Source organism: Rhinoderma darwinii, chromosome 2 (genome assembly GCF_050947455.1).
Source record: "Rhinoderma darwinii isolate aRhiDar2 chromosome 2, aRhiDar2.hap1, whole genome shotgun sequence".
Taxonomy (NCBI): Eukaryota; Metazoa; Chordata; class Amphibia; order Anura; family Rhinodermatidae; genus Rhinoderma; species Rhinoderma darwinii.
Genome location: NC_134688.1, coordinates 237,382,809 through 237,408,281, shown reverse-complemented (window position 1 = coordinate 237,408,281; position 25,473 = coordinate 237,382,809). Strand labels below are relative to the sequence as shown.

At 43.2% G+C, this 25,473-nt stretch overlaps 1 protein-coding gene across 1 annotated transcript; it reads left to right on the top strand.

Moving 5' to 3' along the window:
- Nucleotides 1-5,478: 5,478 nt before the first annotated feature.
- UPK3B (uroplakin 3B) lies at nt 5,479-24,851 on the top strand. Its single transcript, XM_075850423.1, has 6 exons — nt 5,479-5,551; nt 6,436-6,579; nt 6,680-6,878; nt 12,022-12,101; nt 17,374-17,503; nt 23,808-24,851. The coding sequence occupies exons 1-6, from the start codon at nt 5,497-5,499 to the stop codon at nt 23,935-23,937; spliced, it is 738 nt and encodes a 245-aa protein (XP_075706538.1). The 5' UTR covers nt 5,479-5,496; the 3' UTR covers nt 23,938-24,851.
- The last annotated feature ends 622 nt before the right edge of the window (nt 24,852-25,473 follow it).

Sequence of the window (25,473 nt, the reverse complement as noted above, 5' to 3'; positions counted from 1 at the left end):
CCCACATGTGGTCATAAACATCTGTTTGGACACACGATAGGGCTCAGAATGGAAGGAGCACCATTTGGATTTTGGAATGGTTTATGGGCACCATGTCACATTTGCTGAGCCCCTGTAGTACTAGTACAGTGGAAACATCCCAAAAGTGACTCCATTTGGGAAACTGCACCCCCTGAGGAATCATCTAGGGGTATAGTGAAAATTTTGATCCCAAAGGTTTTTTGCTGAATTAATTAGAATTAAGCTATGAAAATGAAAAAAAAATATTTTTTTTCCCAACAAGATATAGTTTTAGATCAACATTTTTCATTTTTACAAGGAATAGAGAAGAAAAAGCACCCCAACATTTGTAAAGAAATTTCTCCCGAGTACGGGAACACCCCATATGTGGTTATAATCGGCTGTTTACATATATGGGAGCATTCAGAAGAAAAGGAGCAGTTTTTATCTTTTGGAGCATAGATTTTGCTGGAATGGTTAGCGGACAGCATGTTGCATTTGCAAAACCACTGATGTACCAAACAAAAGTGACCCCTTTTTAGAAACTACACCCCTAAAGGCATTTATCAAGAGGTGTAGTGAGAATTTAGACATCACAGGTGTTTTTCAGAAATGAATACGCAGTTACGTAGTTACATAGTTAGTACGGCTGAAAAAAGAAACATGTCCATCAAGTTCAACCAAGGGATGGGAAAGGGAAGGGAAAAATTTCTACACATAGGAGCTAATATTTTTTTTTTCTAGGAAATTATCTAAGCCTTTTTTAAAGCCATCTACTGTCCCTGCTGCGACCAGCTCCTGCGGTAGGCTATTCCATAGATTCACAGTTCTTATAGTAAAGAAGGCTTGTCGCCTCTGCAGGTTGAACCTTTTTTTCTCCAGACGGAGGGAGTGCCCCCTTGTTTTTTCAGTGGGTTTTACATGGAACAGGATTTCACCATATTTTTTTGTATGGGCCATTAATATATTTATATAAATTAATCATGTCCCCTCTTAGTCGTCTTTTTTCAAGGCTAAATAGGTTTAATTATTTTAATCTTTCCTCATAACTTAGATTCTCCATGCCCCTTATTAGCTTCGTTGCTCTTCTTTGTATTTTTTCCAACTCCAGGGCATCCTTTCTATGAACTGGAGCCCAGAACTGAACTGCATATTCTAGATGAGGCCTCACTAATGCTTTGTAAAGTGGCAATATGACATCCATGTCCTGCGAGTCCATGCCTCTTTTAATACACGACAATATCCTGCTGCCTTTGAAGCAGCTGATTGATACTGCATGCTGTTATTTAGTTTATGATTTACAAGTACACCCAGATCCTTCTCAACAAGTGAATCCCCCACTGTAGTTCCCCCTAGGACATATGATGCATGCAGATTATTGGTACCCAGATGCATAACTTTACATTTATCCACACTAAAACTCATTTGCCAAGTGGACGCCCAAACACTTAGTTTGTTTAAAACTGCTTGCAATTCACGAACATCTTCTATAGACTGAACTATATTACATAGCTTGGTGTCATCTGCAAAAATAGAAATAGTGCTATTAATCCCATCCTCTATATCATTAATAAATAAGTTGAATAATAGTGGTCCCAGCACTGAACCCTGGGGTACACCACTTATAACTGGGGACCATTCAGAGTAGGAATCATTGACCATAACTCTCTGGATACGGTCCTTGAGCCAATTCTCAATCCAATTACAAACTATATTTTCTAAACCTATAGTCCTTAATTTACCCATTAGACAACTATGAGGGACAGTGTCAAATGCCTTTGCAAAGTCCAAAAACACTATATCCACAGCTGCCCCTCTGTCTAGGCTACTGCTCACCTCTTCATAAAAACAGATCAGGTTAGTTTGACAACTTCTGTCCTTAGTAAAACCATGCTGGCTGTCACTTATAATACTATTTTTTGTCACATAATCCTGTATATAGTCCCTCAATAGCCCCTCAAACATTTTCCCCATGATGGATGTTAAGCTTACTGGTCTATAATTACCCGGGGAAGACCTAGAGCCCTTTTTGAAAATAGGCACCACATTTGCCCTGCGCCAGCCACTAGAGAATCTCTGAATATTATGAAAAGGGGGACAGAAATAACTGAACTAAGCTCTTTAAGAATTCTAGGGTGTAACCCATCTGGTCCTGGGGCCTTGTGCACATTTATTTTATTTACTTTAGCTTGGACCATCCAATTCAGTATATCAACTGATATATTAACAGCACTGGCACCGGCTACATCAGCTGCTCTTTCTTCAGTTGTATATACAGAGCTAAAGAACCCATTTAGTAACTCTGCCTTCTCTTGATCCCCTGTGACCAACTCCCCATTACCACTATCTAGGGGTCCTACATGTTCAGACCTTGGCACCAGTGGATGGTGCAAAGTGAAGATTGCAATTTTTCCACTGATCTGCCTATTCACCGCACAATATGTTGTGCCCCTAGAGAATCTTACCCCATAAATTGTTAAGCGGGTTCTCCTGGGTATGGTAATGCTTTACTTGTGGCCATAAATTGCTGTTTTGGCACACTGTAGGGCTAAGAAGGGAAAGACCGCCATTTTGAGCATGGATTTTGCTTAGTAGTAGTTCTGTTTGGGGTTTTGCTGGTATTTCAGTTAATAATGTGGGGGCATATGTAATCTGTGCGGAGTACATCAGGGCATAATAAGAGGGTATAATAATGGGGTAAATAATACAATTATCCATAGATGTGTGTTACGATGTGAAGCAATCCGTTATGCGCAGGCCGGTGTCGCACTGATAAACGGTTTTCTTTCTTATGCCCCTTTTGTAACGCTCTGCACCTTTTGGGGACTTTTTTTCCTTCGTAGTTTGGGAAATTTTGCTGGGAAAGTTTTGCGCTGGTATAATACCGGCACCCTCGCTTCCAGCAGATGTGCCATGTCCCTTCCCTTTCCTAGTTCCTAAATATTAGGGCCCTGAAACTGAAGGAATGTTCCCCTCTGGCCTGCGCATTGAGATATTTTTTCATCACCGCATTACTAGTGCCATACCTTTTTTATTTTTCAGTTGATTGAGCGGTGTGTGGGCTTGTTTTTTGCGAGACGGGCTGCCGATTTTATTGGTACCATTTTAGAACACATACGACTTTTTGATCACTTTTTATTTATTTCATTTTTTGATAAAGGAAATTACCAAAAACAAGCAATTCTGGAATAGTTTTTTATTGGGTTTTTTTTCGGCATCCACAGTGCGCCCTAAATTACATGTTAGCTTTATTCTGCGGGTCAATACAATTACGGCGATACCAAATTTATATAGTTTTTTTTATGTATTGCAGCTTTTGCACAATAAAATCACTTTTTTTATAAAATCATTTGTTTTCTGTGTCGCCATATTCTAAGACCCATAACTTTTTTATTTTTGCCTGCACAAAGCGGTGTCAGGGATTATTTTCTGTGGGACGGATTGTCGTTTTTATTAGTACTATTTTGGAGTAAATGTGACTTTTTGATCACTTTTTATAGCATTTTTTGGAAGGAAATGTGACCTAAAAACAAAGATTCTGCCGTTGTTTTTCATGTTTTTTTTACGGCATTCACCGTGCGGGATAAATTACACAATAGTTTTGTAGTTTGGGTCGTTACAGACGCGGTGATACCAATTATGTATAGTTTTTTTAATTTTTACGGTTTTTCCCATAATAAAAGACTTACTATGGGAAAAAAGTCAATTTAGCTTTTTTTTTATTTGAGACGTGTGTTTTTATTGTTTTACGACATTTTTATTAACTTTTTTTAACTTTTTTGACTTGTCCCAATAGGGCACTTGAGGGCCTGATGCCCCGATCGCTACTCTAATACACTGCACTACATACAGTCGCAGGCGGGTCCTCATCGGCTCCTGTACAAGGCAGACTCGGACGCCATTATCTGGCCTCCAATTGCCACAGCAACCCAACGATTGCGTCGCTGGGTTGCCAGTCGGGTTAAAACCTATCAGATGCTGCGCAATATTGAGCGCAGCATCTGAGGGGTTAATCAGCCGGATCGGAGAATAGCTCCGGTCCTGGCAGTTACAGGAGGGTGCCAGCTGTATAATACAGCTGTCACCCCGCGGTGATGGTGCCGGCTCTGCTTCTGAGCCAGCACCATCACTGCGACGTAACTGTACTGCGGTTTGCGGGAACACCTTCCCGGCAGCGCCATATATATACGGCGGATGTCGGGGACGGGTTAAACCTTGCAGTCATAATAAAATTGTGCAATTTGGGGCTGCTTGCACTGGTAAGGGTGAGGGCTATACAGCGGTTTTGTTTCTTGAGTAATGGGATCCTAGAATGCTTACATGACACTAGCGAGAAAAATGTTGGGACTTACCAACTTGGAATTTTGGACCGAGCTTTTAACTCCCCCCTGATTCAGGGGTAGCCCCCTCCTTATCCCCTTATCTATATACTCAGGTCCTTTCTCTCTCTGGCTTTTATTGTTTCTCTCTTGTGGAGACGCTCCCTGACAAATCCACCAACCGTATCAATCTCTCTCCTTGCGAGGAGGCTCCCTGGCAACCACACCTGCTGTATCATCTCAATGATCGCTGGTAAATCGACCTGCCGTTTACAGACCCACTTAATCTCAAAGGTTTCTCGTTTTCCACGTACTTGCAAGCACTATAACAGCCTACTGCACTCAGGGTTGTAGCCTGCTCACCAAACAGCCGCCTTTTATCGATTTAGAACCACCCAGTGTGAGGATGCTGTTTGCGTCCTCATAGTGTTGTTTGCGCAGAAAATACACTAGAAGTTTAGATAACAACCACCGCATTTTTTTTTCTGCTGTGCCCTAACACTGATGTAGCCAACTTAAACTTGACTTTTAACATATTAAATACACATTGGCAAGAAACTTTAACTTGACTTTTTCAATGGCTTTTGTTGTGTGATATCATGCTGCATCAAGTTATCAGGGTCAAGATAAACTTGATTACATCTGTACTTATCAAGAGCTATTTAGATACCATCAGCACAATGTGATATCTTTCAGGTGTGGATTTGCAGCATACATACATACATAAATGGGGAACACCACTGAACATAATCTAAGGCTCCCATATTATAAAGAGAATACTGACTTCAAGGTAGAGAGAAACTACAGTAGTGAAGGGTTTTGCCCATTCTTTCCACTCCTGCTATGATGGTGAAGAAAACAAGTTTCAACCTTTTCATGCAGAGATGTTTCAGATAACTGGACAGGTTTGGTGACATTTCAATCGCAACAAAAGAATGAGCAAATGCAAGCCCCTTGCTAACAGAACACCAATACAATGGCTTATAGAGCAAAAAACAAGTAGAACATGTTTACTATCAGAATGAATGTGAAGAATGTAGATATTTGAAGCATCTTATTAGGCATGTAGGGCTCTTTCACGGGGAAAGGAGTTGGCATGTTTCCTAAATCAAGTCACAGTTACTATCGTGGCTCTGCTCACCAGCACTTCAAGCTCTGAAGAGAGGACACCATTAGAATGTCTTTCCACAGTCTGTTGTGGCTGCTTTTTACGTTATCTGCGGTTGCTGTAGGTAAGTGTATTAATCACATACTCTTATAGGGATGATGAATGTATAAATTGCTACATCTTTGTTTCACTGCAACAATACAGATCCTGGGAATTCAAATATCCAAAAACAGTATCGTGATCCATTGACAGCAGGGCCGGATCAAGGGTATTAGAGGCCTCGGGGCCTGGAATATGGTGGGGTTCCCATCCCCAGCAACATGGTGCACACCTGTAATGTAGTTTAGCTACTGAATAATGCTACAACACCGCTACTAAAGTATACATTTACATTCCTGAAACATAATTATTATGCAGGGACATATAGGAAAAATTAATGTGGTGGTGACTTTCAGCTGCCTAGTTCCACTATGTGGTTTTGTGTAGAAGGTCAGATTGGCTTGGCATCCTGCTGAAACGGACATTTGAGAGGAGAGCCTTGAATGTCCGCTGCTCTCAGCCCATCAGAATTGTTGGAACTCCACTGGCAATAATGATTCATTGACAGGCAGCAGTTCACGATAAATAATACCCTGAATAAATAGAATATTGAGCGGGATGGCTGTCATAATCATGCTTTTGATATAAAATAGATTAAAAAGTACACTAAGCAATTGTAAAAGTATGACTTTTAGGGGTGTTTTTAATGTCTTCAGCATCAATCATAATCAATTACACTTTCTTTCTGAAACTGGTCATGACTAGGGTAGAGATGATGGAGAGAAGTGGAGGAAAAGTTCAGCTTATGAAATAGATCTCCCTTATTCAGACCATGTCATGCACTAACTAAATGTAACCTATATTTTACAAATTCTATAGATGAGGGCCTATTTATTTGGCATTATACTATAATAGTGTGATGGTATAAAAGAAGGCAAAAATGTTTATCTGTGTTTTGTTCTTTTTTAGATATATCCTATTACACCCCACAACTGACTATCAGTCCTCTTCAAGGAAGGGTGACGGTCTCAACATTTATTTTGGATAATCCACAATGTCTCTTTGACCGGACGTCAAGTAATGTTGTATGGTTAATTGTAGCTAACCAAACAGGTAAAGAATTATGCAAATCAATAGGAGTTACTATGCAGTAGTGAAAAAAGTAGATTTTCCTTTTCATTGTTTTGTTACTGTCATGTTTTGTTCTTTGTAGTAATATTGAGTGACAGTGATTTCACAAAAAGTGCTCCTTATTCTTCATTTGAACGCTTGGGATACTATCGCACCTTGAACAACATTGAGAGCAGTTACCCTTGTAATAGTGAACCCCAGTATATTCGAGTCGGTAATGACTATCCCTGCACGGGCCCCGACAACTGCAATGGACCTTTGACGTCTCCTGGTCCATACCGGTAAGTACAGGCTGTTGGATGAGAATCTGAATCTGTGGACTATTTTACTTAAATATTGTACTTACTGAAATTAGAAATAATTGTCTATGGGTTTTGTCTGGTATTGTGAATAGGGCTAAACTGTAAAACTTGACATAGCACAAGGAAAGATTAATGATGTTTTTCGGGACAAAAACAGATCCTTTTTTTAATATAAAGAATAAGGGTGAGGGGAATGGGGGATGGGTTTTTAAACACATTTATGGTATATTCAGATGGTGTGGTCAAATTTAATTACTGAGATTACCACAAAACCACAGCAAAATTATTTTTGCAAACCCTGAAAAAAAAAACGCACTTTGCCACAATATCGCAGTAAAAAAAAGCAATTTGACAGCACCGTCCAAATATACCCAAGATGTTATGTACACTTTGTAACCATGTTTTTATTGCTCTAATGCATCTGAAAAGAGCAATGCAGCAACTTTGCAAATGGTCTTTATTAAAAATGTACTCTTGTTTGGTGTTTACAGTTGCTTTTCAGACCTAAACATCCCTATGACAACAGACTACAAAAAAAACTCTGTGTAGTCAGGCCGGATTCACAGGGGCGTTGCACATCTCGGATGTGAAAAACTGCAGTTTTTCACGTCCGAGGTGCATCCGTGCTCTGCGCTGCGGGGCACAATATCACACATCCCTCCAGTCTATGGAGGGATGCGTGAAGCGTGAAAAAATAGGACATGTCCTATTTTCTCACGGACCCTTCACACCGTCCGTTGAAACAACGACTGTGTGAACGGCCCCATTAAATTATATAGGTCCGTGTGACGGCCGTTGTTTCAACGGCCGTCAACACGGAAGTTTAACACATTCCTGTTAATAAGGCCTTATTCTGCATCCATGCTCTTTAACATTAACCTACTACTCAGTGGCGGACACAGACTGCAAAAGGCCCCTGTGCAGATAATGTGCCAGGGCCCCCCCGCCCCCCCCCCCAATACCGACAAAGTTACCTAAACATATATATGCATATAAAAATAAACCTTACTAATAAAAATTATGAAGGAAGATTTATATTGTACATTTTATTACCAGTTTAGAACACAAGTAACACATTTTTTTCCGGGTTAAATTCTTATCTAAACTAAGTCCCTAAATGTGGGCAAAGAAAATGAAAAACCTATACTCACCTCCTCCGGCGCCTCCGTTCCCCCTCCGCAGCCCCTATCCCTTTCTGTGTTTACAAAGCTGCTGTGGTGACGCGCGGTCGATGGCACATGACCGCTGCAGCCAATCAATGCCCTCAACAGCGATTTGCTGTGGAACTACTGTCCTCAGCAGCACACCAATGAGGAGTTATTGGCAGCAGCGGTCACGTGCCATCGGCAGCGCGTCACCAGTGCAGCCTTGTACACTTGTAACACAGACCGAGACAGGAGGATGGGGGCTGCGGCGGGTGAACGGAGGCGAGGGAGGAGGTGAGTATAGTTTTTTTATTTTCTTTGCCCACATTTTCTTTGCCCAGCTACTGTCCACGGGGGGCCCGCTGATGGGCTCGCAGCTACTGTCCACGGGCCTCTGTCTCAGTCCTCAGCATCGCGCAGCTGAGAACTGAGTCGGCCAGCAGAGGAACGGGCCCCCTTCCCACGCGGGGCCCTTGTGCAGCTGCACCGGCTGCACATGCGGTATGTCCGCCCCTGCTACTACTGCTAACCTACTGAATTTATATCAGCAATAAGAGGATGGATGGATGGCTGAAGGGACAGACTACACAGGGTTTGTTCGGAATCTGTTACTATTAAGCTGCATAGATCTGCATATCAGTAGCCACAAAACAATAGGCCATTTTTAATCAAGACTACTTGCTAAGTTTCTTCATTTTACATTAAATGCATTGAGACAATTGGTGTACATAGCCTTTACATTGAAAATCCTCTTTATTCTTAGTGAATAAGAGAGCTAACAAAAAAGGAAAATCCCAGAAAACCACTTTAAAGTCTTGATAACCCCACCTTCACAATACATAATTCACCTGCTGCTTTGTGAGTTTTTCTTTTTACCTGTGCAGGCATGCATGTGTTACAAGATAAGACTAAAAGACTGGTTACTAGCCTTACTATATAGTACACTAAAATTCCTATAATCTGGCTTCATTAAATGTACCAATCCTGCTGGACCAACTTGCAAATGTTTCCAAATGCAGTGTGAGTCTACCATCTCTCAGTCATCAGTTGTGATGACAAGGGGATGTTTAATTAACAGCTTAGTGACCGCCTATTTAAGGCCTTAAAGGTTTGTCTGGACATTTTTTATTGATGGCCCATCCTTAGGATAGACCATCAATATGAGATCAATCGGGGTCCGACTCCCAGCACCTTCAACAATAAGCTGACTGTAGGGGTTGTGGCGTTCATTGCCATGGCTTCTTCTGTGTTTATCAGGCACAGCCAGTACACATTCGTAGTAGCTGTGCCTGGCATTGCAGCTCTGTCCCATTCACTTCAATGGCACCGATACTGCAATCACAACCGCTCCAGATGTGTACGGTGCTGTGCCTGTAAACTGTGAACACCATGGCCTCTTCAGTCAGATGATAGGTGAGTCAAACACCCACCAATCTCATATTGACGACCTATCCTAAGGATAGGCCAGTAATAAAAAAATGTCTGGACTATAACTCTTCTATTTTTCCATCTACATAGCTGTCTAAGGACTTGTTTCTTTGTGGGATGTTGTATTTTTCAATGGCACCTTTTTAGGGTACTTATAATTTTTTTATTGACTTTTATTAACTTTTTTTGGCGGGGAATAAAAAAAAAGGAACTCTGCCATTGTTCTATGCATTTTAAATTGATGCTGTTAATCTTGTGGCGTAAATAATATGTTACCTGTATTTTACGGGCCAGTATGATTGCGGTGATACCAAATATGTATCGTTTTTTTTATGTTTTACCACTTTAGCACCATAAAAACACTTTTAAAATAAAATATTTTGTCTTTGCATTGATGCATTCCCAGAGCCATAACTTTTGTATTTTTCCATTGATGAAGCCCTATGTGGGCTTGTTTTTTTTGTGGAACAAGATGTAGCATTTATTGGTGCCATTTTGGGGTACATAAACTTATTGATTATTTTTTTTTTGGGAGGGCAATGGAAAAAACAGCAATTCTGCAGTTGTTTTATGCATTTTTTACGGCGTTCATCGACCGGTTTAAATAACATGTTAACTTTATTGTTCGGGTCATTATGATCATTATAATAGGAATTTAGCCGTGGCAGGCCTGGGGGCTTTTGTTAGGTCTTAGACTGCCATGGCAACCGATCAGCGGCCCGCGATCGCATTTGCGGGGAGCCAATGTATGACAGAGGGAGCCCCCCCTCTGAAACTACTTAGATGCTGTGGTCACTATTGACAGAGGCATCTAAGGGGTAAACGGTCACGATCGGAGTAAACGTCGATCGTGACCGTTAGAGCAGGAGCCTGGCTGCCATAAGACAGCTGAGCACCCGCTCCAGCCCGCACATGACACCTGTGTAGGACTTAGACTAGGCCACTGTGATAAGGCGGCCGCCTTGCCTGAGACCCGTTAGTGACCACCGTGAAAAGGTGTATTGGTGGTCACCAACTGTTTAACTGGTTGCCGACACAGGACGAGAATGCTCGTCTTGAGCGGCGGGTACTTGGCGCATTAGGACGAGCATTCTCGTCCTGTGTGACAGCCGTCTCTGCGGGCGATCGAGAGTGGGGCAACGGCTGTAATATACAGCCACGGCCCTGCTCTGACAGCGGAGAGGAGAGAAACATCTTCTCTCCGCCGTTAACCCTTTGAACGCCGCGATGAAAGCTGATCGCGGCGTTCAAGGAGGGGGGACTACACATTGATCGCGTCACAGAAGATAACTGTGACGTGATCAAAGCCCACAACTCATATGGCCAGACAGCCCAGGGTCCATTGAAGGACCCCTGGGCTATCTGAACTTATTTCCTGTTGTTAGGGCATACTGAGGTATGCCCTAACAACTGCCTGTATACAATCAGTACACAGACTAATGTACTGGCATATAGAAATGATAAAGCCCTGAATGGGATTAAAAAAAAAAGTTAAATGAATGTAAAAAAAAATTAATTATAAATAAATAAATAAAAAGTTAAAAAATACACAGAAACACACATTTTTTTATAATAAATAAACTTTTTAAAATCTAAGTCCCAAAACATAAAATAACAGAGACATATTTGGTATCGCCACGACCGTAACAACCTGTACAACAAATGTATAACATTATTTATGATGATCGGTGTATGGTGTAAAAAAAAAAATATTAAAACTGATGCGGAACTGCTTTTTTTCTGCAATTTCGCCAAAATAAAAATTTATAGAAATTAAACGATAATGTATTTGTACCAAAAAATGTTACCTACATAAAGTACAACTCGTCCCGCAAAAAACAAAGTCTCATACAACTACGTCGTACAAAAAAATAAAAGAGTTATGAGCGTCGGGATGCAAAGAGGGAAATCGAAAAAAATTGCTCTGTCCTCAAGGCCAAAATTGTCCGTGTCCTTAAGGGGTTAAAAGCAACCAAAATGAAAAAAAAAAACTGTTTTATTTACCTGCAAGTGCATAACTACAGTCGGTGCAGAGGTTGTTGTCCCTCTTGAGGTCTAAGGGGGGTCTTAAAGCTCCCTCTGTCCCATATAGGGAGACCAGTATTATAAACACGGGCCCCAGATTTTGCTTTCGGCCCAGGAGCATCAAGTTACTCCACTGACCAGGATAGTTTACTTTTCTTTCTTGATGTTCTCTTCAACAGCCATGTTAGCATCTTAGCGGTGACTGATTCTCTGGATCCTCGTTGCCATTTCCAATAGACTAGTATAGCTGCTAAAGGAAGATCCCAGTGAGAGTGAGAAGACCCTCAAATATCTCCACAGCAGAGGTTTTGAGGATTTTGAGATTGTAAAATACTCAAAATTACATTTTCAGGTTTGGGTAGAGATTTATTTTCTGATTAAATTGAATGTGCACTATAAATGAGCTTTTCCTTGCAAAAAAATTGTAAAACATTTCAAAATAACATTAAATACGAATACATAAAAATGCTTTTAAATACCAATACATAAAAATGTTTTTGTGTTTTCCCTTTTTTTCTTTTCAGAGTAAAATTTGTTGTTATAACATCTGCTAGTACAGTAATGAATCAAACCCAATGGTCTTACCCAATAACACTCCGCCAAGGTAATTCAATATATACATTAGAAATAAATATGTTGTATTCAGTCTAATATATTCTAGCACCAACTACACTCTAAGCACTAAACACCAAGTAAATGCTTCTTGCATGAGGCTGCACTGCCCAGCACGCTGTACACTGTGTAAGGTCAGGCTTGGGTGGTGCATGGCCCTAGCAGGGGTGTCAATGAAAAGACGGCAAGGATACCAAGAGATTTTGTGGAACTTAAATTTACTAGGCCTGTGTTAGCAGCTCTCCCTGGCACAGCAGAAAAATTAATACTTCTCTTATAGAGAGGCATAGACTCTTGGCAGAACAAGGCTCAGGCAGGCGGTTGTTGGCTGTCTTTCACAATTACGGACAGAGCCAAGGGCTCTCCTCCCTGATGCAGGGCATGGTACGGCAATTTGAGGCCCACTAGTCAGCGACTAACTTACTGCACATTCTCACACGTGGGGCGACTGCTGCCAGTCACCCATCACAGTTCATACCACTTTGCATACACACGGGGAGTCCCCTGCATGTCAACCGCAATCAGCTCCAGGACCCACACGCTCAGGCTCCATGTTAGTGCTTGTCGCACATACAGCAACTTTACGGCTCACAGCAGCTTACTCCTTAATCAGATTCCTCCACTATTCCACCCGAACACTGAACAACATTGGCGGAAACAGCAGCCGCGTCAGAACCATGCTTCAACGTTAGGGTATTCACGCGCTTTACAAAAAACGGCTGTTTTTTGATGCGTTTTTTTACGACAGTTTTTGGAGCTGTTTTTCTATTGAGACAATGAAAAACGGCTCCAAAAACGGCTCAAGAAGTGACATGCACTTCTTTTTTACGGGGCGTTTGTTTACGCGCCAATTTTAAAAACTGTTGCGTAAAAAACGCCCTGTGGGAACGGAGCGCCGTTTTTCCCATTGAAATCACTGGGTAGATGTTTGGTGGCATTCAACTTCCGTATTTTCAGCTGTTTTAAAAAAATATGGCTGAAAATAAGTCGTGTGAACATACCCTTATTGCACAGCAATACCTAGCCAAAGTAGCATCTGATTTGAGTAATATAGTTTGCCAGTGAGCCAACCATCACTCTGCTGTGCCTGTACAAAATAAAAGCAACGTTACAAAGCAAAAACAGCACATAATATCGTCCTAAAGAGATATTGCCCCCGGGTAGAAAAAGTACAATTAAGGCCCCATGCACACGAACGTAAAAAACGCCCGTAATTACGGCATGTTTTTACGGGCCCATGGACTTCTATTGGCCACGGGTACCTCCCCGTATGCTTACGGGAAGGTGCCCGTGCCGTTGAAAAATATAGAACATGTCCTATTTCAGGCCGTAATTACGACACGGGCAGGCCCATAGAAGTCTATGGGGCTCCCATAATTACGGGTGACTACGTGTGTGCACCCGTAATTACGGGAGCGTTGCTAGGCGACGTCAGTAAATAGTCACTGTCCAGGGTGCTGAAAGAGTTAAACGATCGGCAGTAACTGTTTCAGCACCCTGGACAGAAACTACCGATCACAATATAGATCAACCCGTAAAAAAAAAAAAGACGTTCATACTTACCCAGAACTCACTGCTTCTTCCTCAAGTCCGGTCTCCTGGGATGACGTTTCAGCCCATGTGACCGCTGCAGCCAATCACAGGCCAATCACAGGCTGCAGCGGTCACATGGACTGCCGCGTCATCCAGGGAGGTCGGACTGGATGTCAAGAGAGGGACGCGTCACCAAGTCAACGGCCGGGAAAGTATGAATTTATTTAACTTTTTCTGCGAAAAGGGCTGTCCCTTCTCTCTATCCTGCACTGATAGAGAAAAGGGCTGCCAATTAGTGCAGTGTAATTTTGCAGCGAAAACGTGCCCGTAAATACGGGTGGAATACTGGTGACACCGGACCCGTATTTACGGGCACGGGTCCGTAAATACTGGTGCAATACAGGTCGAATACGTGTGACCAAGGACCCGTACTTAAGGGAGGACAAAAGTAAGTTCGTGTGCATGAGGCCTAAAGGCAAAGTACGTAACATAAAAAAGCACTATTACTGGCCACATAAACACGTTTCAGGCCAGAAAGGCCACTCTTCTCCGTGAACGCCATGTGAGGGGAGAAAAACAGCACAAAAACACTGCACTTGAAAGCACAGTGCATAAATAAGATAAAATACATTCTAGTATATAGATAAATTTACAAGAAATGCACTAAAGTCCCTTTTAAGAGTTTGAGTTCTCCCTCACTCTTACAACTGGGTCCCACTTCATTTTGCAGTCAATGTACACTTCATGTATAAAAACTAGTGTAAACAAACAGCCATTTAGATAGTATTTGTAATTTTCTAACCTATATTAGTGTATTAAAAGGTTAAATAGCCCCATCACATCAAATCATGTATACTCTATAAATGCAGTATGTAGTATTCACAGTGCATTTCCACCCCAATATGATAGGAAGTTAGTATTATATACTACTTGCCATGTGCCAACCTGCGTAGTAGGCAAATGTTGCCACCTGCATAGTGATTGTGTCAAGTGGTTAAACTGCCTGTCTGACATGTCTGAATGTACATACTTAACAACATTTGCAAGCCCGATGCATAGTTGCCAACATTTGAAAATTTCTTCCAGAGACACTTTGGGTGGGTGTGTCTTATTTGGGCATGGCTTATCTGGTGGGAGTGGCTAATGTGGTGAGGCTTTCTTCCCAGAATTTCTGCATACAAATAAACGAACAAAATTGTCTGCACTAGTTTGGCTGACAACTACTATGGTGGACAGTATCTCTCTGGTTATCCAGTTCTTTGCAGGCAGGTGATTTCTCACTTTATCACTAGGACTAGGAGATATATCTTGACCACTACTGGTAGTGTACTGGTAGTGTAAAAGCCAACGTATATATTACCACACTCAGTGCTCCTTGTAGATGGTTCTCCACACTGCCCCCAGTAGATAGTGTCACACACTTCTCCCTGTAGATATTGCCACACACTGCTTCCTGTAGATAATGCCACAATGCCCACTGTAGATAGTGCCACAAGGCACCCCTGTAGATAGTGCCATAGTGCCCTCTGTAGATAATGCCACAGTGCCTTTTGTAGATAGTGCCATACCCCCTGTAGATAGATACACACAGCCCCCCCTGTAGATGGTGCCACACAGCCCCTTTTTATATAGTGCCACAGTGCCCTCTGTAGATAATGCCACAGAGCCCTCTGTAGATATTACCATAGTGCTATCTGTAGATGCCACAGTGCCCTCTGTAGATAGTGCCACACAGGTTGCCACAGTGCCCTCTGTAGATAATGCCACAGTGCCCTCTGTAGATATTGCCACAGTTCCCTCTGTAGATAGTGCCACACACACCCTATAGATAATGCCACAGTGCCCTCTGTTGATAGTGCCCCAGTGCCCTCTGTAGATAATGCCACAGTGCCCTCAGTAGATAATTCCACAGTGCCCTCTGTAGATAGCGCCACACTCTGTCTGGGGTGCTATCTACAGGGGGTGACAGTTTCTACAGGGGGTGTGTGTTGCACTTTCTACAGGGGGGTTTGTGTGGCACTTTCTACAGGAAACTCCGGTCCAGGAGGAGCCCCTTACCTCACCATCCATATATGGACAGTGACATCAGGGGCTACCTCTAGGAGCGGAATCCCCAGCCAGAGTGTTGGCAACACTTTGGACGGGGATTCCACTCCAGGGGGAGTGAATAGCAGAGTAGGGAGCAGATAATTTCCTGCTCTGCTATAACATTCAATTGTATCTGCGTCCTGAGGATATAATTGAATAAGGCAGTTGCCGGGACACGTCCGGGACAGTAATTTGCCGGGACGGTCTCTGTAAATTTGGGACAGTCCTGGCAAATTCGGGACTGTTGGCAACTATGACAATGGGGTTGGCTGGGACTTTCTAATATAGGCCCAGACCTAATTCCACACCGATGGTGAGGCTTATGGGGGGAAAGGGGAAAGAGAACCGAGGAGCACATTCTGGATGTCTCATCTAGGAAGTGCTCTTCTGTGAGCAGAAGTGTTTTTATTGTATATAATCCCTTAAAGCAGAAATTATGTTGTATCATGCTGCCCTTAAACAGGGCAGCAATGTGCTGTTTTATAGTTATAAGTTCTCTGTATTCATGAGGGGAGTGCTCCCATTGCCACTCCCTGCCTTCTCTCGCTCCCCGTCACCAGTGATTGATGACTGTTGTGCATACATGCAGATAAACAGCAGCCTTCAGTCTCTGTTGAGGGGGGCCGCAATGAGGCGGGGGGCGGTGAGGTATAAGATGTCAATAGTTCCCTAATAATAGAGTACTAGACATAGTACCAACTGTGGTCAAGGGCATACGTACGGATGTAGCAATTTTTTACTTGAGTCTTTACTCATTAAATACACTGTGGCAGGAAACTTTAACTTGACTTTTTAATGACTTTTCAATGGCCTTTGTTGTGTGATATCACATTACAGCTAGTTCAGTCAAGTTAAACTTTACTACATTTGTATCATAGGAGCAGTCCATTTGACTGCTATGGAACCCCTGGAGAGAGAGGGCACCGTCAAGGTTGATGCTATTCCTTTTTCTATTGGGTATTGAGCAGGAATGGGACAAGATCTCTAGGTGTCCAAATGCAAGAGTTTCAGAATTCACCTTCTCTCAGTCCTTAAAGTTCAGCAAGATAGATCTTACAATCATTAATTTAATTATCCTCTGTCGCCCCTTCCTCACCAATCCCTATGGACATCAATGGATAGGAAGGGCAAACAAGCACCAAGCCCTTTTATCCTGGTTGGCAATAGGCAGTACCATAAGGGGGATCCAGTTTAATCCCTGTTAATCCCTGTCTGTACTCCTCTGACAGTGGTATCCATAAAATTAAAGCATATTGCCTATAGGGGGTATCACTTATCTCCCTCCCTATATTGAACAGAACCGTTATTACTGATGGACAGCACACTGTCAGGAAGCACAGGGCAGACTTAGTTCTCTCCAAAGCCAGCCCAGGGGGAGTAGATCTATTTCAGAACCTCCAGCTTCTAAAACAAAATCACAGACACATCTTTTAATTGACTGTCTGTGAATTTACAATAGGAAATTCTGGGCCTGGGTTCAGGTGGAGGTTTATAAGGAAGAGGTGTAATGATGCCGTGTAAGGTTCTCAGATTAGCATAAATAATTTTGTCTAAAGCTTTCTTAATGAGATTTTTAATGAAAACATACATTTATATACGCTTTTAATCTTGTATGAATGTTTTTTTTTAATTCCACTAAATAGGAAAGATGGCATCAGGAATCGATACATGGCCCGGGGGGCGTAGTGGGGGTATGATTGTCATTACCTCCATCCTTTCAATTCTCTTGGCTACGTTTTTGGTTTGTCTCATTGGGACATTCATTGTGGGAAGGTAAATCAAGTCCCAATACTAAATAATACAATGTATGTGCATGTGTGTGTGTATATATGTATATATATATATGTATATATATATATATATGTATATGTATATATATATATATATATATATATACATATATATATATATATATATATATATATATATATATATATAGTGATATATTGTCTGTCATGTAAATGCTTTCACAATTTCAGAGCATGGAGTCTATAAATCAAAAGATAAAACATAAATTTTATTTCACAAATTCTAAAAAATCAGTACATGAGCTGTTTAAAAATAAATCACCACAGATGATAGAAAAAGGACCGCCAAAAGATGAGACAATTATCATGTGAGGGTTCACATAACAATCATATGTCCACATATACGTTGGTATACAATGTCATGACAAAGTGCGTAGTGCAAAGTGAATATTTGACCGTTTATATGTCTGGTTGTTAATATATGAGAACTACACTGTTCAGGGGCGGACATACCGCATGTGCAGCCGGTGCAGCTGCACAAGGGCCCCGCGTGGGAAGGGGGCCCGTTCAGTGGCGTAACTACCACAGTAGCAGCCGTAGCAGCTGCTACGGGGCCCGCGGCATGGGGGGGCCCGTGTCGCCCTGACAGGCACATTACATTTTATGTACCAGGCCTGGCGGCACGGGCCCCCTCATGCCTAGTAGCATCACAACACTAGGCATGAGGGGAGGGAGGGGGCGGGGGCCCGGTGATAGCCGCCACACTGCACTACCAATCGGGAGGGAGGGGGCGGGTGCCCGGGCCCGGTGATAGCCGCTACACTGCACTGCCAATCTGGCACAGATGAATAGGACAGGACGGCGATGCTGGTGGTAGGAGGAGCGCTCAGGCAGGGGAGAGGACAGGGGGCGGTGCGACGTAAGACTTCGGGCGGCTGGACAGTACAGTCAGGACTGCCGGAGAACTCATAGGATGAGCGGAGGACAGACACAGGACGAGTGGAGGACGTGCAGACTGCAGAGGACAGGTAGATGAAGTTAAAAAGTTCATGTCAGAAGGGAGAAGTTTTTATGTAGAAAAATCTGCCTCATAATTCCTTCCGGAATTTTGAGGCATATTTTGACCTGCCGGTAGAACACTTCCCGCGTTTTTCATTGCGTTTTTTTGTGGCGTTTTTCGGCCATCGGGCCGTGGGCAGGGAAACGCAGCAAAAAACGCATTTTCTGCCTGCCATTGTTGTCAATGGGAAGTCAGAGACAGAAACGCCCGAAGAAAGGGCATTGCGCTTCTTTTTCCCGCATGCGGTTTTTACTGCTCGCAGGAAAAATTTCATGGATTTCAATGGGAGGCACTTTCTGACGTTTTTCGCGAAAAAAACCTCAGTGTGAACTCCCCCTAACACAGGGGCGTAACTACTGCTATAGCAGCCGTAGCGGCTGCTACGGGGCCGCGGCATGAGGGGGCCCGCGTCACCTGCCGGCACGGGCCCCCACCTTGGCCGGAATCTCCGCTAGCTGCCGCTATGGCTGCTACAGCGCGATGCCACGGAACACTACGGCAGAGCAGGGAGTATCTCCCCGCTCTGCCATTAAACATAAGACATGTATCCCCTATCCACAGGATAGGGGATACGTGTGTGATCGCTGGCATTGATAGGGAGAACGGGGGACCGAAAGTCCCCTGAAGTTCTCCATCACAAACCTCGGACTTCCGGGGTCTGTGTCGGCAGCTCCGTAGAAATGAATGGAGCGCCGGTCACACTTGAGCTGCGCAGACACCGGAAGTCAGAGGTGAGTGATGGAGAACTTCGGGGGACTTTCGGTCCCCCGCTCTCCCTATCAATGCCAGCGATCACACATGTATCCCCTATCCTGTGGATAGGGGATACATGTCTTTTGTCTTTTCACACTGTAGGTCGCATTTTTTTGAGTGATTGGGGGTGTATGGCGTTCCCTACAGGGGGGGGGCTGTATAGCGTTCCCTACAGGGGGGGGCTGTAAGGCGTTCCCTACAGGGGGGGCTGTATAGCGTTCCCTACAGGGGGGGCTGTATAGCGTTCCCTACAGGGGGGTCTGTATGGCGTTCCCTAAAGGGGGGTCTGTATGGCGTTCCCTACAGGGGGGGGCTGTATGACTTTCCCTACAGACCCCCCCTGTAGGGAACGCCATACAGAACCCCTGTAGATAACGCCATACAGACCCCACTGTAGATAACGCCATAAAGTCCCCCCTGTAGATAACACCATACAGCCCCCTGTAGATAACGCCATACAGCCCCCCTGTAGATAACGCCATACAGCCCCCTCTGTAGATAGCGCCATACAGTCCCCCCTGTAGATAGCGCCATACAGTCCCCCCTGTAGATAGCGCCATACAGTCCCCCCTGTAGATAGCGCCATACAGTCCCCCCTGTAGATAGCGCCATACAGTCCCCCCTGTAGATAGCGCCATACAGTCCCCCCTGTAGATAGCGCCATACAGTCCCCCCTGTAGATAGCGCCATACAGACCCCCCTGTAGATAGCGCCATACAGACCCCTCTGTAGATAGCGCCATACAGTCCCCCCTGTAGATAACGCCATACAGCCCCCTCTGTTGATAGCGCCATACAGTCCCCCCTGTAGATAACGCCATACAGCCCCCTCTGTAGATATCTTGAGATTCAGTCCTGCTTGATAGGTAACAGTGCAGTAAGCTAAGCATGATAAGATCATCTAAATTATTGCATCTCAGTTGCATGAGTGCTTTGTGTTATATTCAATGATTCAATTTAACCTAAGTCTCTAAATGTGGGCAAAGAAAATAAAAAAACTATACTCACCTCCTCCCTCGCCTCCGTTCACCCGCCGCAGCCCCCATCCTCCTGTCTCGGTCTGTGTTACAAGTGTACAAGGCTGCACTGGTGACGCGCTGCCGATGGCACGTGACCGCTGCTGCCAATAACTCCTCATTGGTGTGCTGCTGAGGACAGTAGTTCCACAGCAAATCGCTGTTGAGGGCATTGATTGGCTGCAGCGGTCATGTGCCATCGACCGCGCGTCACCACAGCAGCTTTGTAAACACAGAAAGGGATAGGGGCTGCGGAGGGGGAACGGAGGCGCCGGAGGAGGTGAGTATAGGTTTTTCATTTTCTTTGCCCACATTTAGGGACTTAGTTTAGATAAGAATTTAACCCGGAAAAAAATGTGTTACTTGTGTTCTAAACTGGTAATAAAATGTACAATATAAATCTTCCTTCATAATTTTTATTAGTAAGGTTTATTTTTATATGCATATATATGTTTAGGTAACTTTGTCGGTATTGGGGGGGGGGCGGGGGGGCCCTGGCACATTATCTGCACAGGGGCCTTTTGCAGTCTGTGTCCGCCACTGACACTGTTAACAGCCTCCACAGGAAAACCAATAGAAATCCCCTTACCACTATTCCATTGTACTCCATATCATAAAGTGCTAAGTGCAAACAATGAACGACCTAGAATAAATGGTGGACTACTGACCCATGTTTGCTGTGTCTCAAAGATGGCGACCTGCCCCGACGCGCGTTTCGGCTTCCGCCTTCGTCTGGGGGTGGCACTTGCTAGTTTCTACTTCCTATTTATCCCATATGCTAACCAATTATAAGATGTTCTGCTCATCTTCAGAATGTTATTACCTGAAACCTCTCTGTCATTCCTCGACGTCATGACTGCGATTTTCGCCATGGCGGCTCATCACATGATATGGGCGTCATATGACACGTGGAGTGCGTGCGTGATTACATCATCGCAACGCATTACCATCACATGTGTATTACAGATACCGGCTCATAGTGAATCGCCATGGATCTATGTTATAACAAGTGAGTGTTTTGGTAAATAGTGCTCACAGCATCTCCATCTACATGCAGGAGGAGAAGTATTGTGTATGTGTTACTACGGAAATGTACAGCTAAGACATAAATTACAGTCCCCTTCATAGTATGTAGTAATAGTACGTCATGGCATGCGGGTCCTTCCTGCAAACCGCCATGCTGTTATGTCATGGGGATGGTGCTGTCACAGGAGTAACAAACAGCCAACATCCTAGTGTAAGAGCCGGGATCAGACATTCCTTTGATACCGGCCGTCAATAGCGACTGCGGCATCTAAGTGGTGAGACAGAGGTGGTGGGGGCTTCCTTTGTTATCCTACTGGCACCATGGCTAGCCATGGCAGCCGGGGGCCTAACAAAGCTTGTGCTTGTTTATAAAGAAAGAAAAAAGCCTAGAGGAAGAAAACTAAATCCATTCTCCCATTAAAGATCCACTTAGAGTGCAAAAATAGTAAAAGTAAAGAAAAATAAATACGGTATTTTGTATCGTCGCATTCGTAAAACCTGTTTAATAAATACTGCATGGTAAACAAAGTAAAAAATAATAATAAAAAAAAAAACAATGTTGGAATTGCTGTTCTATATATACTACAAAATGATACTGTAAAGGATCTGCCAGGCACAGCTTCGGTGTTAACGCCCATAGGTAATCAGTCGTCACCTGAGTCTATGTCTCTGAGACTGACTCCAGCTTTCACCACTCAGGCTGGCAGGCTTAGGAGTGGGAGAGCCTATCGCAGCCTGGCCAGACTCAGCTAGCTCCCGCCCTCTGTCTATTTATACCTGCCTTTCCTGTTCCTCCTTGCTTGTGATTCTTCTCGTGTGGTTTCCTGGCCCAGCTACAGCTCTGACTATTTGATCCTGCTCCATATTGACCCCGCCTTACTGACTTCTCTCCTGCTCTGCGTTTGGTACCTCGTACACTCCTGGTTTGACTCGGCTCGTTCACCTCTCTTGTTGCTCACGGTGTTGCCGTGGGCAACTGCCCCATTTCCCTTATCTTTGTGTACCCTTGTCTGTTTGTCTCGTGCACTTACTGAGCGTAGGGACCGCCGCCCAGTTGTACCCCGTTGCCTAGGGCGGGTCGTTGCAAGTAGGCAGGGACAGAGTGGCGGGTAGATTAGGGCTCACTTGTCCGTTTCCCTACCCCTATCATTACAGATACCATTGAAAATGTTATCTATTGTGCTATTAAGGGGATTAGGTGGGAAAGTGGGAGCCTTCTTTGTTGGCCACTTATCAGGGTGGCAACCCCTAAGAGATTTTGTCTAGCATGTTTATGCTATCTTAAATGTTTTTAATCATTTATGTGGTGTATTTACTCTGAATAAAATATATTTTTGTGGTATACATAGTGATTCTATGATATTTTTTGCCTTACACACATACCCGCTTGTGTTTTGTGTAGCATCCGTTTAACGTAAATGTCATGAAAATTCATACCTTAAACGGATACGTGTAACATATGCCATACAGTGGCATATGTCACCCATAGGCTCCCATGTTAACAAAATGTGTATCGCGCGGTATACATTTTTTTACAGGATTCGGTATGCAATAGCATAGTCTACTTTGTTATTCCATACTTTTTTTTGATATACTGACATATGTTAATCGGGACTTAAAGAGGCTCTGTCACCAGATTTTGCAACCCCTATCTGCTATTGCAGCAGATCGGCGCTGCAATGGAGATTACAGTAACGTTTTTATTTTTAAAAAACGAGCATTTTTGGCCAAGTTATGACCGTTTTTATATTTATGTAAATGAGGCTTGCAAAAGTACAAGTGGGTGTGTTTAAAAGTAAAAGTCCAAGTGGGCGTGTATTATGTGACACATCGGCACCAGAGGCTTCAGTTGATTCTGCAGCAGCATCGGCGTTAGCAGGTAAGTCGATGTAGCTACTTACCTGCAAACGCTGATGCTGCTGCAGAATCAACTGTAGCCTCTGGTGCCGATGTGTCCTCGCTCGTCTGACACGATGCAGGACCTGTGAGTGACATCACAGCGTGACCTGGCAGAAGCTGGGCGTTCTGAAGAGAAGTGGATGATACTTCTCATCAGAACGCCCAGCTAGTAAAAGTATTAAAAACGCCCCGATGTACGCACATAATACACGCCCACTTGGACTTTTACTTTTAAACACACCCACTTGGACTTTTGCAAGCCTCATTTGCATAACTACAAAAATGGTCATAACTTGGCCAAAAATGCTCGTTTTTAAAAAATAAAAATGTTACTGTAATCTACATTGCAGCGCCTATCTGCAGATAGGGGTTGCAAAATCTGGTGACAGAGCCTCTTTAAGGAAGATATTTTATACGATTTTAATTTATTCGATTTACTAAAAGAAAAAATTGTGTTTTCCACGCATACAATTTAAAATCTCTTGAAAAAAAACATATTTTTTGTATAATATGAATTAGATTATAGAGTAGATTTCGCCTTTTTTTTAATCCATTGTCTTTATTATTTATTTTTAGGAAAAACCTAACTTGTTGCAAAAAGAATGAAAAAATAGAATCCACCATTCCTCAAGCACTGAATATGAAGAATTATAAAACACACCATGCACCTGAAAATACCAGCATTTACTCTGAGCCAATGGCCTAATCCACAGCTAAACTGACAATCCCTTTACCTTGACAATATGATTGTTTCCTAATAGCAACCCACTGTACAATATCATTTCTAATTGTTTGTTATGATTCTGCATGTTATACAATTGTATGACTAGAGAATTTTTATAGTAAAACATTTTTATTTTTTTTTTCATTTTTCCACTGATCATTTTACTTTGAGCATATTGAATAACCAGTTTCAATGTCATCTACGTGGAACAGATGTAAAGTCACCAATTGTCTTAGCACTACAAGCTACATTTCTTGCCCAGAAAAACAGTTCTTACTTCAACAGGGTTGACTAGCTAGAAAATGTATACAGCGATTCTGTAAGTTTAGATCACATCACTAATAATAAGTCATGACCAAAAAGTTATTCTGCAATCCATGTACTTTAATTAAAATTAAGACCACAGTTTGACTCCTGGAGACTTATTCAAAAGCTTAGCTAAACTTATTGTTAAGCAATAGGGAATTCCAAGATGCTAAATTAATGTTTTATACAGATGTCGCAGAGATGAGTATGTCACTGTAATAGAACGTTTGTCATTTTGTGCATCTCATCATGATATCTCAAAGTGTGGCTTTTTATTGGGCTATGGGCAGGACTGGTTTAAAGTTAGCAGTGGGCAAAAAAAAGTTACAATAAACATGAATGTATTGCAAAGGGATTTTTTTTTGTCCTTCAGTAATATATATTATTAAATGCTGCATAATCACTGCTTCTGATACATATTAAAATGTTGAGTTGTGCAGCAAAAAAGTTGAGGGAATGGCGGCGCTCCTCAGAGACTATATATGAGGTGGAAGAGTGTAGATTGCCGGCTGCCACCCACTGCGGCCCCTCGGTACTAAATCCTTAGTACCTGGGACAAGATATATATAGAGGAAGGCCAGAAAAAGATGCAGTCTAATCACGGGCATCGGCGCCAGGCTCAAGAGGATAAGGAACGGAGTCAGGTAAGTATGATCAAGGAGATCTTTAATTCAGAGGACGACGCGTTTCTGGACCGGACTGGTCCCTTCGTCAGGTCAGTATACACTCAGAGCGTATACTGACCTGATCATACTTACCTGACTCCGTTCCTTATCCTCTTGAGCCTGGCGCCGATGCCCGTGATTAGACTGCATCTTTTTCTGGCCTTCCTCTATACATTAAAATGTTTGCATTGTTGGAAGTAAATTTAAAAACTTTTCCAACTCTGCCTATATCTTGCTGCAGGGAGCTTCTGGAACACACTTCAGGGAACTGGGAGTTGGATATCCAAATGTGGCAAAGGCGGCGAGGCCCTTGGGCAAATGTCCATATATTGATAGTGATTTCAGGAGCTTCCTAATCCTAGAGCCTCTGGGCAGAGCATATATGGACAGTGATGTCGAGGGATTCCTCAAGTCTGGGTCCCTGGCCAGAGCTCTTCTGACACTTTGATTGGCGACTCTACCATTGTAAAGCTCCTAACATTACTGTCCATATATGACGTCAAGGGCATCTCCAGGACCTTAGTCCAGGCCAGAGAGCTTCCGACAC